Raw genomic sequence first — 20,775 nt, 5'->3', positions numbered from 1 at the left:
TTAATTTAGATTTTATTCATAAACGGTTATAATAGAACAAGTAAACTTATAAATAGCTCTTATATAAGCTCGGTTGTTACAATGCTATCAGAATCTTTCTTAGACTTTGCCAACATAAGAACTAAGTGTAGTTTTTAATTTTTATTATTGGTTTCATATAAAAACTAATATATATAGATTTTATTATTAGTTTAAGACTTTTAAATGTAAAACAATGAAAATCAATAAAATGTTATGTAAATAAATCTATATTATTTATTGCCATAGGGTTTTTTAAAGTTTTATATTTAAATTTACGTTTAAATAACTTTTTAGCAACCGTGATCACGGGAAGAAACTAATTATTTAGGGTTGTAATATTAGAAATCAATAGTATTACTGAAAAACCTTTGTGTTATTAAATTAAATGGAATATTTACCCAAATTTAACTGTTTTATAATATATAAATTTTGTCTGAAATCATGTCTTGTTTTTGTCCTTTATAAAAAAAGTATTTTGATGTTATTAAAGATCCAAATTGAGTTTAAATAAATTTATATAAAATTATTTAGATTTCTTATTAAATTGGAAGATTTTATTTAAAAATATATATCGTTTTTCCATAATGAGATCATTGGAATAGTAAACATTATATTTGCAAAAAAATATTTTTTTCTAGACGTTAAGGAATATTAAATTTTTCAGAGCTTTTTTAAAAATTATTTATAAGAAAATGAACAGATTTTTTTTATTTACTTTTAATTTTTGTTATAAGTGAAACTTATATGTTAGAAAATATTTATTTATATACCTATGTAAAAATTATTAAAATTGTAAGTCTTGTGTTTATTGTTTTTCGAGGGATTTATTAAAAAAAATATATACACTATTCTCGGTTGTTCAATAAATATTGTTTATTCGTAGCTTATATCTATATTTACAATATGCGGTAGGCTCGTTACTAAAGCCTCAGTTCACTTAAAACTAAACTTAAAATATTATGCAATAACTTGGGGGTCTGGATCTTGTCATCCACGTATTCTCATCTTTAAGGCACTAAAATTTGACTAGATATATTAAAGAGTCTCTTTCTCATCACTAAATACAAACAACTCGGAGGGTTCTCAAAACGTGTTTCGGTGCATCAGTACCTGTAGATAAAAATAAATTCCATCAGCAAATTGTTTATACATTATGTATATAACCAACAACATTAATATTGCATTTCAGAAATGCGCATTGAGATAATGGCAAAGATTTATATTTAATTTTATTAAACACCGTACTTACGTTATTGCTATTTTTGTTGCCACCATGAAATTACATCTAGAAGTTCATCCTCATCCATTGGGCCCAAAGGTTGTTGTGTTGATACCTCGTACCTATCCACGTTGGAATACGCTGATGAAACACCAGATGAGCATTCTGAAGGTGCTGGGGAATCGGCTTTTTCAGAACAAGGTGATCCACTTCCGTAAAAAAAGCCATCGTCCATATCTGACACAGTCATAGTTTGATTACCACTTGGTATATTTTCTCTATTTTCCTGGTCGCGTGTAATGCCCAAAGCCGCATCGCTTTCATCAAGCAATTGCTGTAAATATCTTATATATTCCACGACCATTCTCAATGTGTCCACTTTACTCAGTTTCTTCCCTGAACCTCGTCTAGCTCCACCTGATAATGCCGCTACCACTGAGGCCGGAAGATGTCGGCGTAGTGCATTAAATCCATCATTAACTTGTTTCACACGGTTACGTTCTCTAGCATTGCGTCTAGCAATTGAAACAGCTTGAGGTCCTGTGTATGGATTAGTCCTAAAGTGCACTTTTTTTCTGTACTGCAGGTTTGGAGGAGTATCGTGTGTTACATAATTTTTTTCAGCACCTGTAGAAATCGGTAGAATCCTTTTTTCTGTATTCTTGGTGACAGTAGACGTAGGATAGCCCGAAGAGACGACCATATAGTTGGTCTGACCTTGAACGAGTTGTATTTCTTGTAACATTTTATATCTTTACGACGAAGCGATAAATACACCGGTAGTCTACGTGACGATCGGAAAAGCACTGGATGACGCGTAAAGGCTTAGTGGGAGCTTTGTGAATGAGTGCGGGCGTTAGCGTCGGAGCTTCACGCACAAGTGAGCCGGCGGCGCACGCGCACGCGTTATATCACCTGCGCCGGCTGCAAAAAATATAAATTTTAAAATTCTCTTCCCCTATTATTTTCCACCATCCCTTCCCTTTTGTACGGGTCCGTACCTGGCGAGGTGCATGGGGAGCGAACGTAACGCGTGCCCAGTTTTTTTATCTGATGACCACTAAACATTATAAAATAATATTTTTAATAAATTCTCAGCCTAATACAAATAAAAAAGAACGTTATTTAATGGTAATGTATAAAACGATCATGTTATTTAAAACGACAGATTAACGTTCACATCAGGTATATTTGAAACATTCAAAAGAAAAACATTTCTTAAAAAACTTTATCGATATTACAATATCTTAATACGTCCTTACTTTTAACGTATATCCATTGAAAAACAATATTATTTGTGGCAGATAAATGTCGCATGGATTTAATCAGAGATTTATCTCAATAAAACTTTGTCGGTTTTGTTGAAATGTTTAAGATCTTAAATATTTTACTTTGCCTACAAAGGAATTATTTGCCGATGCCTGCTATTTAGCCCGCATGTTTTTTAGTTGGATGCTATTAAACTAGCATTGTACTTAGCCACAATATCTCAGAAGCAAATTACTGGCAGTCAATATATGCAGACTGTGAGAGTTAGTGCAGATTATAGGCAATGAATTAAAAGTATTTTCACCACAAAAAGATTAATAAAAGCAACCTACAATTACAGATACAATACGATTCTCTGCGGTTTGTTTGCTAGGCACTTTTAGTATTAAAGACTTGGCCTACACAGACAACTAAAGGGTAACTTCATTGCGGCACGTTGCGCAAATAATTATTCATTGTATATCAACTCCTATATTTAAAATATTATGAAAAAACTAGGAAGAGAAAAATGAAAATTAAATAAGGCGAATAATTTATGAATTCATAAAAAGCTTTAAGGGTATACGTTTTGAAATGTTTCATATTGAAAAAAAATGCTTGCAAATATTAAAAAAATGTACTTTTGTATATTGAACGTTTCTTTACAGTCCCACTAGGTATGATGTAATATTTTAAAGCCATTTCTTCCTTCAGTTAAATGGTTTCATTTTAAAATTTAAACAGTTCCCCAGTTAATAAAGAACAAATTCCCAAAACCTATGCATTAGAATATTTAAAGCGGAAAGTTTTGATATAAAATTTCATTATGAAAATGGCTAAATATGTAATATTGCAGATCTTGCCTTTATATTAATACATTAAAAAAATTGTTTAGGTCGTGGTAAGTACTGCGACACGAAGTTATAAAAACATGTTTTTACTTTACTTTGATATAAAAATGACTATTTACATACAAAGTATTAAGATTACCTTTATTTTTCCCGCTTAACGAGTGTACATAAAATGCCGATGATTTTACTTTAAGATAAAGAGTTTTTAATTAGTGTTATTTTTACTTAAAACATTATCATGACCAGGCCCATTTGATTTTTATAATAATATATTTGTAAATTTTGTAATATAATTATTAAGTTCCATGGAAATTAAAGAAAAATAACAGTATTAAGGCAAAAATTTATAATTGTATTTTTTTAGACTTAGTCAGAAGGGAAGAATCTGTTATTTCCGGGATATTCCATTTACTCTTTAAATTGTTTTTAATCAAGACTTTAAAATCAAAATGTTTATAATCATGCATTTTAATAACACATATATATAAATATTTAAATAATGCAGTCAATAAAATTATAAATGTACGTATATATGTAATAGCATTTGCAGATGACTTCGCTTGCGTAGACCATGAATTACGATTTGGAGAGAAATAACCTGTGTTCGCTTCAAGAAGTAGTTAATGTTAACCAAGCGGCAGCAGTATCTAAATTCCGCGTTAAGTGACTTCATAAAATATAACGTTTATGATGTAATCTTGTGGGAAATATTTTATTTTCGGGAAAATTTACATCCATTTTTTTCATTCTGGCGTATTATCCACATACCTGTAAAGTTTTATTGAATTTATTGAGTAGTTTTGACATAGAAGTGTAACAAATTTATAACTGCATTCAAATATTCTTTCAAACATTCGCAATTATAATATTAGTAGGGTTTTATTTGATAAAATTTTATTAAATTCTAATTTTGACCTCTGAAATTATAAATAGGGAAAAACAAATATAAAACCGGTGAAGCCAGAGGTTAAAAAGAGGGGTTCAGTACCAGTACATATAAAAACACCAAAAAAATCATGTCTGATGTTTTGAATTAACCTTAAATATTCACATTATTTTTAAAATTTGTTGTTACAGCGGCTTTAGAGGTACATTATTTGTAATAAGCTCAACTGTTATTAGGTTTTTGAGATACAGTCTGGTCCGTCTGGACAGACAGAAAGATATTAGTACTATTGTCCAGTTTTACCCGTGGCTGACGAAACCTTAAAAAGCTAGTTATATATTTTTTTATTGCTGAAAAAATTTCAATATTTTAAAAAGTATTTTTTAGATCTTTAATTTAATGGTTAAATTCAAAGTATGTACAAATTTATTAAAGAAACATCATAAATTGTTCTTCTTTTCGTGGAAGTAACGGTGGTATATCAAATTGTCTCATAATTTTGATGAACCCCTCGCTGTTTGAATTCAAACATGTCATAACAAATTACAAGCATTTCACCTCCCGTTGACTAATTAAGATAAAGCATAAAAATGCAACCATGTAAGTATAATACAAAATAAAAATGATAAAATATATGTATATATTTGTAAGCAATTTTGTTTAAAATTTTATAATAATTGTAAAACATTTCAGTTTTCATAAGTATATTTTACAATATCCTAAGTTTTCTATTTAAGTATGTTATGAAATTAGTGTCCGCGATGATATTCTTATTTTCATCTCTTATATATAAAATATTTGCAATCAATAATTGCCAAAGAAGAATATTGATATTTCACGTACATTAAGTAACAACGATGCAACACAATAAATTATACACAAGAGGGTTATAATTAAAGTTACATTTTGAACAAATTATTATCATTGATAAAACAATTATCCGGTACAAATAAACAATTATATGAACAAATTACGGAGATGTAACGTGGGATTCGAGGGATGGTTCTGATGTGAATGGCGTCATCTGTGACGTCACGCTTCACCGGTGTGGGATCCAAAACAAATAGTCACATTTTTATTTTAACAAATGTTTAACATATAAAAATATATGTTTATAAAATATACTACGAAAAAGAACGTAGCAGAACAAATACTATGTAAAACCATATCATGTCCATCATAAGAGATGTTATGCATTTGAAAATTAAGTATGATCAATCGGTAGCTTGCGGCTGGATTTTATCAAAGACTACATTAATTTCATATTTGAGAATAAACTATTAATCACATGCAAAAGATGCCGATCTGAATGGACTACCTGATCCAATATACTTTGATTAACGATTTGTTGAGCGTCTTCCATTCATCGCGACATCAAAGGGTGACGGTTATAATGGGGAGGTGTTGTATCTTACCACATTGTTGAAGATTAGCTTAGTTAAACAAGCTTGATGAGTTGCACTTTAACTTTATAGAACCCAGACATTCTTTATAGTCCTTGAAATTTATATCAATTACAAATGTATTTTTTTACATTCTGATGTAATACGTTCATCTACAACCAATTATTTCTTTAAGATTTTAAAAATTTTATATGAATTAACATTTTCCGTATAAACAGAGTTTAGATTTGGAATATCAAACGTTTCTCACGATCGCATTCAGTATCCGAAATGCAAATGAACATGTCACGCACCTTGTAGAACAAGAGACTATCTGTGGTTGCCATCAACTGGCGGTACTGTTGGCAAGTGACAATGACGGGAACCTGGATGGGACTCTTGTCAGCTGACACTGATAGAGGGCCAGTGAATTTTTGAAACGCCTTAGATATATGTTTAATTTGACTTTTGACTTTACTTTTTAAATTTTCTAACGTAAATCTTTTGTAAATTTTGGTGTATTGGTACTTGTTTATTTTTAAAATTGAATTTTTTAAATTTATGGTTTTTCTTGGAGCAAAGTAAGACTTGTTTCTTACTTTTGACCTTTTCTTAAAGTCGTTATCTATTCATAAATAAGGCTAATTAGACAATTGATAAACCCTGCCGAAGGTAACTATTTTATTGTTATACAATAGCTCGTTAGGCCTAAATAGATAATTAGCCATGTCTTTTTTAATTGTCACGATTTTTTTACGTCACAATGAGACAGGTGAAAAAACTGGGAACATAAATAAAAACTCGAACCCTGATTGCCAATAAACAAACTCGATATTTTGTGTCATATAATATGCAGGCAATAAAGTACAGTCACCATCATATTAAACTGGTTAAATATCATTAAAATAAAACAACGTTATTGTTTGTTTTATAGCTTGTGAGTAAGCTAGAGTAAGTTCTCAAAGAGAATAAAAATCTATTACAGTAATCAATAAGTATCTGGTGATAAATTTCAATAATAATTAAATAGGCATAAAATAGTTTATAAATTAAAGCTTCAAAAAGGATAGATGAATTATAAAACAATCTAGTTTTTCTATTAACTTCATAAAATAAAACAAATAAGAAGGCTGCGATAAATAAACTGCCTTCAAGTGTACGGCGGACTCGTTAAACGTGGCGGCGCGTGGCGCGCGCGCGCTGCGCTTGCGCACCGTCAGACGAGTTTACTCCTTCAAACCTTACCTTAATTACGGCAAGGCGTTATCATGTAAGAATGTGCACACGCGACATTGGTATTAATTTTAATGAAAGAAGTGCAACCACCTGCCTGCTTCGGCTTAGTGAAAACTACCAGTATTAAAAATGTTTAGCTCTTCATCTCGAACGTTATTTTAACTTGCCTTTATAATAAAGAAATGTTTTGAGAGAAGAATATTGCTACATATATGAGATTTTAAATTATACTCAGAGTAATATATGCAATTCTCAATCATCTTAATTAAAAACATTTTTAGTAGCTAATTCTAACAATTATATTCAAAATTATATAAAAATGACAACATAGCAAACAAAATCTTATAGTCCCATAACTTGTAGTGAATGACATCAAAAATATATTATAATTTCATGATATCTCAGAAAGGTGCCTTGACAAGAGTAAAAAATGAAAAACATTTTAAAGACAGAAAAAGTGTTTTGAATAATCCGAACCTTAATGAAAAGTATTGTTTGTAATGTTGGTCCTTTTTTATGTTTATAGTATCGTACCGTGTACCGTTGTTTAAGCACAAGTATTATCTACAAGACTTCAATAAAATTGCAGCCAAAATTAAATTCTGTCGTCATAAATAAGACGTATCTGAATTATTTATACTTTAACAGTTGCTCCACCTGTTAGCTAGCTCATTATATAGCCTTATCGTACGACTTGTCTTCGTTTTTCCAGTTTTACTGAGCATCTTACTTTGTACTACCATGACTAAGTCTATCGCATAGCCTTTGTTTCAATGCCTCCTTCACAATATGATCCAATATAAATATTACTCATTATGATTTTGGCGACGTGTAATTCTTTTTTTAATGACATTATGTTACTTACTCAACATTTATATTTATGTCTATAATAATCTCCTCTTTTTGTATATTTTGATTGAAAAGGGGATCGTTAAATAAAATGCGAATTGTATATTTACTATTTTAAAATATTGACGTGATTAGCAAGTTTAATTAATTATTCATAAATAGATATTAGACAGAGACAGACATAAGAAGTATATGATAATGAAAGAGAGAGGTGAGTAAGGGCAGGTGTCAGCATACATCTGCCCTGGCAATGGGTCTATCCCCCTTCTTGGAACCCCCTTACTGCCTTTATTTTAAGTCAAGGTATTACGTCGGATATAAATCAGTTAAAACTATTACGTATTAGATTTTTACAAAATTATATGTTAAGTTAGCGATTGACATATGAAATTATATAATTGAAAACATACTACAACTATACGTCAGACCAAAACAGACATTGACTTTTAAAATTAAAAACCATAAAAAAAAAATATTTTAAGGTGAATTCAATGTTTAATAAGTACCTAATTCTAATAAAATACATAACGAAACCTAAAGCATGTATTTTTATCGTATTTAAATATGAAATTAGTTTTCAGGATGATACGTTACAAATAATTTTATAGTTGTTTAGAGGTTTAGCGCGTGTTGAGGACACCTGCTTCTGGCGACGGCAGTGTTATAAGCGGAATCTTTAGTAGATTTACGTTTTGAAAATACTTGCTATAAGAGACTCAATACTTTAACTGTTTAAGTTACGAGATAATTAAGATTAAGATTGGTTGTCGTCTAAATAATGTTTAAACTAGAATGTGTTGCAAATTCTTTCCGAATAAAGGTATTCTGGCTCTTCAAGACCACGTGTCCAAATTATATGAGGCGGCAGTCCTGATACTCCTCTCTTGAATTTTTAGCACTCATTACAAATAACCAGTGCAATTTTGATACGATGTCAATAATTTTTGGTTCCCTGAATTCTATTTGCATTTTAAGTAAGAGAGTATTTAATCACGTGTCCCCTTCCGTGTTTTGGATGAAATTATATTTAATTTACGTACTTTCCAAAATAAATTTAAATATTTAAGAAGACGAAGAGGACTTCGTATTATAGCAATTTTCTCAACGTGATCCAGTTTTAAATTTGCTTTGGTATATTAGGTAACTACAAAGCTCGTGTTTTGTACGTAAGCTTGGTATACAGCAAATATATGTGTTATGAAATATGTATTAATATACGAAATACTATTGTGAATGGTTCATTGGACCTTCTCTTGTTATAGTATATTGTATGCTGGTGAATAAAAAGTTATAGCAATACCTATGTAGATATTCAGTTTTCTATCAATTCTTGGTGTTATTGTCTAAATTATATCTCGAATATTCGAGATATATATATAATCATATGATTCAATACACTAAATTCTCTATACGTAAACTCGTACCTCTATATTATTATTTTTACAATCATTTCCCATACCGGTTAATAAATAAATTTCTTAGCTTATTAATAGCTATGATTTGTGAATAGTAAGAATGTGAATGTATAATAATTAATTTATACAAATAAACACTAAATTATGTAGTTCATTTTGTTTGAGTGACATCAAATCTCAATTTTAAACCTTGCTACAAAACCTGAAGTATAATATTTTACAGAGATATAACGAGCTAAAGCTCTATACATAGGAAAATAATTGCAAATATAATCAGCTCACAGTTGAAAAAAATTATATGCAGCTACTAAAAATTATAATAAACATAAATACTTGTGAGAAAACGTACTGAGTGCGATAATCGTTAAAACTAAGAAGCTGATTCAATCCCGATAAAGCGACAAAAGTCTTAACATATGTCTGCATATTTACTACAATACAGAGTGATGGGAATATCGATGGAATATAAACCTTATGTGGATAAAAATAAGATCTTAGATTTGTTTTGTTACTTTATAAATTAGGTTTGATACAGATCTTAGTTCATGTTGTTAAGCTGGACATAACTGAACACGGTTAACTGCCTCGTGAATTAATTTATTGTTTACATGTATTTTATTTTTGTCAATCCCAGTGACTTCCATCGTTGAAAACATAATTGGAATTAAAAAGGTTTATTACTATCTGTTAAAAACATTAATTACATAAATTATAAAATATTATTTATTCTATTATAATTTGGAATTAGCTTTGGATTTTACATATTGTTTAAGTATTCAGTTCACATTCTTATAAAAGCAATTTTAATAATATTTCGTCTTTATTTTCTTTGTAATTCCTTAAACTGCTGCTATTTTAGTACAAACACGTCCGCAATTATTTTATTGCTTGTCTAAATCATGTGCACGCGCATCAACACCTCTCTGAATGCTTGATTTTTGTAATTTCTATGAGTATCCTGCAATTGTGACCATTTTAACAAAAGCAGGTATTCAAGGTGAAAACCTTTTTGTTTACATTTTGATTGATTGATACATATTTAACTGAATAAAATCTTGGCGACAAAATAAAAATAAAATCGCCTCATTGTTGGCATATAAATACGTGAACAAAGTAGCGAAGTCCTTGGCATATTTACCAGATTTGTAATATAAATGCATTTTATATCTTTATCCATAATAGTGCAATTTCGTTGAACTCCATCGGTAACTATTATGTAAATATATATTCTATATTCTCATTGGCTTATTTTTATTATTATATCAGATGTCATAATACAAGATTTTATAAAGAACCATAAGCTACGAACTACGATCTAGATATGGGCTGAGGAGTGAAATGGCTCAATTCAGGCTCGGGGCAAACATAAACAATCGATTATCTCAACGTAACGCCACCTATTGCAGTATCTGTACTGTGTTGCAATTTAAAAATATTGTGGGAATATATTTGTATATTTACATTAGAAAAAATCAAAATTTTGGAATTAATTTTTCTTACTTATATACAAGAATGAGATTGTAAGGTAGTAAAGTGACATATATTTTGTAAAGCAAGTAATATTAATGAAGCTAAATAAATATGTATATCAAGTATCACAGTGTAGTCATCTTAAAACTAAAACATTTTTATATTTAAGATAAGTATACAATAATTTTCTGGCATCGCTAAAATACAACACCACATTAAATAATCAAGATGGCAGTGCTGTATAAATCAAGGCGAGACTAACCAAGCCTGCGCTTGCCATGGATACTGTAATTTGTTTCAAATAAAAACATAGTTACCAAGATCTTAGATAGTGCAAATAGAAATAAAGTTAAGAGTAACCGCTTCTTAGGATTCCTATAATTATTATTAAAGAGATGTGTACTTAAAAATTTTGCGATTGAACTGAGTTTATGTCTTTTTATTGCTTTAACCGATACACGTGACGAAGTTATTAAGTATGCGTTTTAATCCTAAGGATTAAAATGACATATATAATATGACAATACTTAACTTATTCAGAAAGATGACATTTATAAAACTGAAATTCAATTGATAATATCTCAATACAGAGAGAAACCATAATACAACAACACAAGAAGTTGATAATGAATATTTAGGAGGATTTAAAACTTGAAAATATTTTCATTAACAATATTTGATGTTTATTTTGTAGATTTTATCATTAGTCTTAAGTTATTGGAATATGTTAATTGTGAGAAAATACTTTAAATTTCCCGCGCTCACGCAACATGTATGTACATTGTCAACAGTTTGTCAATTTATTTAGTAGATACATAGAAATTAATGGCTTTAAATCATTTCAAATTTATTACTTTCAATCATTTTCTAATTTTGTAGCTTTTAACATTTCTTCTTTAAGAAAATTTTATAGAGGAACTTTCGAGTTAGAATTTGCCTTTGTGTAGATACTCGTGAGAACATTATTTTGTATCTGTGCGGAATAAAAGTTACAGATTATACATACATATATATATATTAAATCACTGTTTCTGCAGATCTATTGATATAAATATATGCCTTCTCGTGTAATGTTTTATATAAGTAAATTTCTAAACGCTCCGACGACTTATGCTTAAACAAAGTTTTTCTGAAAGTCCCCAGTTATTCAAATCTCTTTTATTAAATGTACTAAATTTTTAAATAGTTTATACATACAAAGAAGATGCTCAACCTAATGCGATTTCTCCCCTAATTATTTTACAAAATAATCACTTATTCCGGTATATGCCCCTTTATTTTTCTAAGTTTCTCAAAATTTTTAGCAGCCAGATAAGTTAATAATTTACGAGTACTTTAGTATTAAATTTATTGTAAATTTATACATTATTATTAGATTTATTAGTCACATGAACATTTCTCCCGTTATTTTACCAATGGAAATAGACAAGCTTTATTTGATATTAGTTCTATATCTCGCTATAGTATGTGATAAATTGACTATTTGGTACTGATTTTCAATATTATTTTATCTCATTCGCTTTTACAAACATATGATGTTTTCATACATTGAACCTAATTAAAATTAAGCTAATCTATCTCATAAATAAGTGAACGCCCCACAGGCCCACATTATAACTATAAAACAAATGCTGTATTGTTATATTGAAAAGGATTTTGATATCTCAATCTATAAGGTCAGAGACGCCGCTCTCACGAAACCCTACGGTGGTCACGAAGCTCCGTTAATTATTATCGAACAAATTATCCATGCTAAAAGGATGTGAATTGTATTTATTTATAGTTAGTTATGTACATCATTTGCTTAAGTCATTGCATATACTTAAATTAGGTCCAAAGCCCAGTAAGAGTATTGAAAAGTTCGTTTACTTGTTAAAATCTATACGGGTAATTGTAAATCAGAAGTGAGAATATAATACCATTCTAATCTGCTCTGTTAATATCGTCAACAACTAAAACAATATTGCCTTATTTGTCATCTAAAAGTTATAAACGATCAAATTTTATAGATGTACCGTAAACACTTTAAGTAAGGAAGTATGGGATGTAAATTAACTAGCTTAAGATTTAGGAGCATGAATTAATTTTATTGGACTTGCTTAATTACGACTATGACTTTTATATATTATATAAATATTTACTTTGAACAAATATTATGAGTATGACTGTTTTAATCAAGAATTAAAATTTTGAAAACTATTACGTAATTAACTTTAACACACAGAAATAAGTAACGTATGACTAAAAAGTAATTTCTTTTCGACTGATAACTTATTACAAATTCAATAATTAAATCTATCATTAAAGGGAAGGATCGGACTATAAATAAAGCAAGTCACACGCAAAGGGCTAAAGGTCTCGCCAAAATTAAATACTGAAAACTCTAGCTCAAGGCTCGGATACAATAAATTCATTGAACTCGCACGTTATGATTCATATATCATATATAATCTAATAATATCTTTCGGCTTCGTCTTTAATGCGAAATGCAATGAAAACGGTCCCATTAATTAGTTTAAGCTCAAAACGCAGCCCGAAGCCCACCTACGGTTACTAGTCAGTAAGATTTAATTAATTAACTTGCAACCAGCACGCTATTCACATTGGTCAGGAATGTGAAGTATCAAGCCTTAAAACATCTTCATCTAAATAATAAATATAACAAATTGTTAATTTTTTTTATCTGCATAAGTTAATTTTATGGTTAATCTAACTGTACTTTTTTGAGCCTAGCGAATAATTTATTAAAATATTAATATAACATATAATTTTGAATAGAATATTTATTCTTCCTAATGCTGTGTTCTAGTAGATAATCAAAAAAAAAACAAAGATAATAAAGCGACAATGATGTTTTTATAATCATAGATTTCTTACGAGACATTTCTGTTTGGTTTAAAATTAATAAGTAAGTAATTTTGTTAGACTGGGGGTGGCCCATCCCTACCTGAAGGGGTGCAGAAGATAATTAAATATCAATTCTGGTTTATCTTAAAGTTATAATCTATTTGTACATCGTTGATTAAATTTATAAATTAAAAATATCTTATATACGACAAGTCAGAAACAAAGAAGTTTTATTAAAAATGTTACATTAATTTAGAATATCGAAAATTATTAAATATTCATAGCATTATGTTAGAGACCACAAAATTATAACGAGGCTATATAAGTAATTTCATATAATATCTATACTTTTTTTATATTTTAGTTTATTGGGTCATTATTTATGACTTCACACCAGCAACAAAGTTAAATGATATTGATTTTTAGGGGAGAGAATAAGTACTATTGTTCATTATGATCCATCAATCCTCTTCCATTTTAGTTTTGACGTGGTTACCCTTAATATTTATTTGATCTTGTGCAAGCTGATTAATAGCGCCATTAGTTTATATAATATGAGATATTTTATAATTGTTAAAAATATATATATATTGAGAAGAATACTAATGCTTTTTTTCTTCTCTTGGATGCAAGACAACTTTTTAAACAAATATTCGTATATTACCTCAAGCTTTTTCGTTTCAGAATGGAATCAATCAGCTTATAATGTATGAAATATTTTCTTCCTGATTTTAAGATTTTAAAACTAATACCTTAATCATCATAAACACGTGTCATGTCAATTGTGTATCATTTCGGACGACACTAAATAAGATGGCGAAATGTGCCGTAAGTTAGACCTGTAATCTATGTTACGGTTCTGTGGTCAAACCAGAATTTTTGTGTTCACAACATAATTACCAATACCTTTAAAACTTGCTGCATTCTTTATAACATTGTTTCGTCACTCTGCTTAGCTGATAATTACTGATACAAATTTAAAATAAAACCGTAGTAAAAGCTTACAAAAACCATAGACAATTCAATTCATGTACTGTTATCTATGAAACAAAATATGATACAGAGATCAAGTTAATCCTTTAAGTACCTATACTTTGTACAATCAGTACATTATACAAACATAAACAAGGAAGTGAAGTCAGGGGTGTCCAACAATGGGTATCATTGACGCGTGCCGCCCACGCAAGATAACAAGTTGAATACATCTGCCTGATATAGTAGCAAGTATGATTGATATTTGAACACATATTTATTATGTAAATTAAACCCACGAAGGAATTCTTAGGTTTCCTACGAAATCTAAAGCGTGTACACTTAGTTCTTCATATATATTTCTTACCCTTTTTTATTCATTAACTATTAAAGTGATTTTGTTGACGAAGAGAATTTTAATTTTTTACGTTATTAAGTATAATACTGAACAATATAGTTGAATTTTTTATTATAATGTGATTTGTTGCTAATATTCAAGGTTCTACCTACATCAGATAGTTGAATAAACAAATAGTTTTTATATATCTAATTCAAAGGAGCCGGTATCATTATCGTGGACCATTTTTGTAGGTTTTCAATTTACTTTATTATCTATTTATTTATGCGTAATTTTCTAATGATGACCGATCATTCTTATTATGGACAGAAAATATGTGGAGATGACTTTGAAACAAAATTATATTGAATTTAGAACAAATATGCTCGTATAATTACAACAAGTATAATATTTCAAATATTTTTCAATGACATTATGTAATTGAAAAACATTTGATAAGATTTTTCGATTTTGGGTCTTATTAATTAAAATATAAAAAAATCAATTAAAAGAAATCAATATACATTAACAAAGTATTAAGTTTAATTGGATCTTATACATTTTTTAATGTTGGGATATAAATAAGGTCATTCTTCATAGATTTCCTATTCACTGTCCTTAAATTTTAAATAACATGGATAGTGGTTCGATGATTAGAAGTATTATGTTTATAGCCGGCTCTAAGTTAAGTGGAGGTAATAGCAACGTTTAACTTAATTCTAGTTCTAAAACGTTTGACGCGGTCGTTGTATCTGTGTAAAAAATGTGAGAAAGATTTTGAACTTGGATAGGTTTTAATTTATACGACATATATAGCAGTAAATAGTAATTACTTTTGTTGTTATCGGCTTTTTATATAATAACTGTGGAGTGTAGTTATAAACAAAGTCCTGGTTATAATTCAACCGCATACTAAAGATTATCAAAACCAATTCCGCCATCTTCAAGTAAAATAAAAATAAAAAGTATATTAAATTACAGATTTGATATCTCTGCTGAGTGTGTACAAGAGACACACAAGTCTTACGAAATAATAAATTATAAACATACTTTTTAAGATGCTATAAAATTACGGAGAGTATTATTGAATAGTGGTAAAAAAAACTGTTCCAAAACAAACAAAATGTAATTAATAGCCTTCGTATTTTATATATTCCCTAAATTAAATTTGAGTGGAGTGAACTTGAGGCGTTTTCTCTGTTCATCAATCAAAAAGTCGCGAAGTTGAAGCCCTACTTCCTACCCGCTGTCTCTCTCTTCTACACAATAAAGATAATCAGAAAGAAGAGTATCTTACATTATTTTAATTAGACAGATTTTTATCTTTATCTCACTCGTTTGTATTAACAGTGGAAAGACAAAGACGAAGTATAAATTTGGATATAAATTTTCAGGGTTCGCGCAAGGTTCATATTTAGGAAGCAGTAATCAATTTCGTATACAAACGACGGTAAATAATTGATTTTTTTCTATCTAATGACCAAAATAACATCTGCCTTAGTGGCAAAGTGTTTTTGGGTTTACGTTCCTTTACTCAGAATATTACCACGTGCCAAAATGTTACCTTGACTTTATTTTTAAACCGGACGTTCAATGAACCGTCATATCTAACAGGGTAAAAGAGACTTGTAGTTAATTTTTACACTCATTTCATATATTGTATTTATTATAATATAACCTTTATAATAAAGAAAAACAATACGTCAATTAAATCAGGTTAGGTCGGTTACCTAGGTCGTTTAAGTAAAAAAGTGATAATATTCTTGCAAGTTTAATATGCATGTCTCTGCATAATTTGAAAAATGATAATATGAATAATGAATTTTATAATACCAGTTTAAAAACTATTTGCTCTCTCCTTACGGATGACTGTTGATGTATATATTTTTAATTTTCAAAAAAATTAGAAGGCTGCATAAAACTGGCCTATTTCCATAGGATTTAAGAAACTCAGTGGGATATTGCCCTTGTTTGTATCAGACCTCAATAAATCCGGCGTTACTTAGACTCCCCATGATTTTATTTATTTATGAGGCGAGAACAAAACGAAATAGTAAAATAAATTTGCATATGATTTCAAACACATATTAGATTAATAATTTGATAAAAATAATATAAATCATAATATTAAAAGATTAATTCAGAAATGGGGAAGGTTTTGATATCGATATATGTATCAAAATTTTAACAGACACTGTGTTCTTATTTATTACAATTTTTAGTTTGGAAGTACCATAATAGATGCACGAATTTCACTTCACGTTTTTCCAAATTTGACTTGTAGGAATTTTTTCAGTTAAATGAAATAACTTCATGTACTGTAAAATTTTCTTAAAGCATATTTAAGTATCTTATAATAAGGTAATAGTTTAGTAGAATTAACTCATACATATTATTTAGAGATATTTTAACTTTATAGTCATAAGATAGTTTCTGAACCGAATCTTAGCGGGAGACGGCGCCCACCCATAGGTGTGGACAGAGAGAGATTAAGAACACATTACTGACATTAAATCAAACTAATGTGTTATTTGTTTTTACTTCACTTTGAAATCACCGTCACGTTCACAAATTTTACCCCCTTCGAGTTTTGAAATGATATACTATTATAATTTATATACCGTAACTAATAGGATTTATTAATAACCACAATAAAAATATATTTTAACAGCCTAGTTAAATGATACAAGATTAATAAGAACCCCAAAACCTTTGACAAACTCCCACCTATACGATATAAACAAATAATTCGTTCAATTCGCAAGAAGCTGGAGACAGTTCTTGTAAATCTTCGATAGCAATCTTGATGTACGAACGGATGCAAAACGGGATCCTGAACGGTCTGATTTAAGGAAATGTACGTCTATGGCGGGAAGGCTGGGTGCACAAAAATGAACGCTACTTTTTATGTCGGTCGTATATACATACGTACCTTCCTGTGTCGCAAAAAACAATTAAGATTCATAAACAAATATCCTAATTAATAATAAATACCAAAATAATACAAATATTGAGTAGAATTTAAAATTAAGTAATTTATTATACAGTGAAGATTTAATTTAATAAACCTATGAGTGTGTACCCCGCTTCAATTCTTATGAGACATCTAATGTCCAAGCAATTTGCTTACGAGGTTTATATAGTTCAGCCTGTAACTGATGGACCGAATTCAATAAAATTTGGATAACAATGACATATTCGATCGTATTCAATAGTCATAAATTTAACCTATCTCAGCATTTATCTATTATCTTATATTGTATCGTTCCATTCTCTTACATTACTGATAGAAACTTATGTATTCAAAATTTATTGTCAATGTTGCAGATTCTTTAAGGCTTTATCGAGTTATGTTTCTTCTGGATTTTATTGTTAAGAAATTATTTCCACTTCACCCAAGTGTATAAAATGAACACATTAGTTTTGGTTAAATTTAACAAAGACGTTTCCTGGTCGCGAAAAATCACAGGAAGGAACGCTTCATTGGATCGCTATAAATAATCATAAGGACCGACAATAACCCTTTGAATTCTGTTTCCGCTTTTATGTTTTGTAAGAAATTTGGAATTTGTGAATGATATCTTTTGTAACATTAAGAAAGTGATTGAAAATCTTTTAAATAAAAAAAAAACACAACCAAAGGTATGAAATAAATACAAGCATTAAAATTTCAAAGAACACCGTTCTGTACGAAATATTACTGTAAGCTAATCGCGTGTGTTCGAGACATCTTAATCCGAAGTGCCATCATTAATTACGCTTTCTAGCTCAGTTTTTGTCTTGACTGAATAATGTCTTTATCCACTTATCGGGTCTGATCAAGCTAGTAATTTGTACCTGGCTTCGTTCGAAGGACATATTTACAAGCTAACTCCGACTTCCAATTAATTGTACTTGTATTGTTTAATGATTTTAAGACAAAATATATGGTTGTGTATTTTTAAATTGTACCTGTTTTGTCCTAACCAAATTGGGTTTCGATAAGGGTACTGGCATAAAAAGTGAGAAAATGATTATAAAAGATGCTAGAAATTTTATTATTTTTTATTTTCTATTGCAATTAACTCAATTAATGTATTACTAAGTTCATATAAAATCTTATAAATATAAAAACAGATCTGTATGCTACTAATAATTATAAAAGAGAATACTTTAAAATGGATCATAGTACAGGGGATTGTTTAAAAATAAAAATGCAAGATATATATAATGGATTTAAGTTCGAAACGCAATTACAATATCAATACATTCATAATAAGTTATGTTTTAATTTTCTTTTACGATTATTTTATCTCGATCCGTATTTAAAACCATGTTATTGAATGAGGGCTTCATGCAAATTAAGGTTGAATATTATAAGATCCTGTATGCATTATGGGTACTATGTTGTGTATTTTGAAAAATTCAAAGTGTTCGAATTTTTTTTACGTCAGAACATAATTTTAATTACTTTTCTCACAAAACATCGTTTCTTTATGTGTATTGTTTGACAATGGACTTTTCAATTCACCAAATTATAGTAATCCTAATGGTCAAAAGATATAAGGTTACAGGCGCCAGTGTGCAAACTGCAATATTTGTTTAGGCTCACGTTTTGCCATTTTAAATAAGACATGGTACAGTGGTCACTGCTTTAGTTTCAATACACACAACGACTATTCACATTTTTTATAAATGTGGATGTGGTATTATAAATAACGTTACAAGATGCATATATTATTATGCCATTTAAATTCAACAACGTTATATAAAAAATTGTCAGATATTTATTTTTTAAATGTATAGCATTGCATTTACTACAAAAATCAATTCACTAAATAAATTCGCACACGTGCTAAATCGAATCAATTTTCAGAAGTGTTGGATTACAATTGGCATGAGTACCCTTATAAGTTGCAATGGCATGCACTCAACCCTTTGTGGTTATGCAAGATATGTCATCTGTTCCTTTGAATTTACCGACGATACCAATGCATTGAAATCGAAACTCGAATGATAGATGCAGGCACTTTATGAAATGGACAAACTGGGTACATGGATTACAAAAAAAATTGTATTCCATATAACTGTACAACATATCTTTTATAAGTACCGTAAAACTATATAATAAACCCCCAATAGTTATAGTTTACTTCGCATGGCACTCGGATAGAGTTAATAGTTTATTACTTTAAAATGCTAATTCGGATAGTCATGGGAACAGCTTCCATTCCAAACATCATCCGATATCAGTTAAGACTACGGGATTCCCTTACGAAACACCTTATTAGATGTTGCCCAAACAGGTCGTGTATTAATTTAAATGCGTGCATCTTTTGGCTTAATAAAATCCATTAAATCGTAACCGAACTTGGTATATTTATAACAGTGGCCGAAGCATAGATACGGAAAAGACATGTTTTATTGGTGGCATAAAACACATTAACGGACACAAGTTTTAATTGCCTCCACATTAATTATACACACAGATCGACTGCTTACTCTGCTCCAACGATTTCAATACATATCATAATATAACTTGAATATCAAGAAGGTATCAGGTTAGACGACATTGTCTTGCATTTGGCGTGAGCCGTTATATAAATTTGAGTACACCTTGCTAGTGGAGATCTATTGATGTTACAAATAAAACCCTTTCTACATCTGCGCTACGAATCCAGAACATAATTCATGGAGACTATGATTTATCTTATAGAATATCACAAGGTGTTATTTCAATAGATCATGATAGAACGTGCCAAAATAGTTCACCTGGTTTCGCTTTAATAACATCCTATTTCGTAAATATTCAACATTTAGTTAGATCTTACACCACCTTGCCATGTCGCAATTGTTTACAAAGAGGATTATATTACATTATCTATATAAAAGTGCACCGTAATTAAGCGCCCACATCTCAAACTTAACAATATCAGCAAAAAAACAGCAGATGCACACTTAAATAAAATTCATATTTGAAAGTAATTCAATAACATAATGTTGATCATGGACCAAAATGTATTGCTTCCTTCCACCTTGTATTGAATCACGTCTTGCATCCAG

At 29.5% G+C, this 20,775-nt stretch overlaps 2 protein-coding genes and 1 long non-coding RNA gene across 3 annotated transcripts in view; 1 reads left to right on the top strand and 2 right to left on the bottom strand.

Moving 5' to 3' along the window:
* LOC116766570 (protein yellow) overlaps nt 1–20,775 on the bottom strand; it is a 127,006-nt gene that overhangs the window by 53,246 nt on the left and 52,985 nt on the right. The window lies entirely within an intron of this gene.
* The window catches only part of LOC133319210 (uncharacterized), an 85,614-nt gene that overhangs the window by 55,870 nt on the left and 8,969 nt on the right, over nt 1–20,775 (top strand). The window lies entirely within an intron of this gene.
* Nucleotides 880–2,101, bottom strand: LOC116766595 (achaete-scute complex protein T3-like). The gene is made up of 2 exons (XM_032656508.2): nt 1,271–2,101; nt 880–1,131 (listed from the first exon to the last, which is right to left on the bottom strand). The coding sequence occupies exon 1, from the start codon at nt 1,983–1,985 to the stop codon at nt 1,278–1,280; it is 708 nt and encodes a 235-aa protein (XP_032512399.1). The 5' UTR covers nt 1,986–2,101; the 3' UTR covers nt 880–1,131; nt 1,271–1,277.

The sequence above is a fragment of the Danaus plexippus genome, chromosome 15, assembly GCF_018135715.1.
Source record: "Danaus plexippus chromosome 15, MEX_DaPlex, whole genome shotgun sequence".
Taxonomy (NCBI): domain Eukaryota; kingdom Metazoa; phylum Arthropoda; class Insecta; order Lepidoptera; family Nymphalidae; genus Danaus; species Danaus plexippus.
Note: the sequence above shows the minus strand (reverse complement) of the source record. Positions and strands in the feature narration are given on the sequence as shown.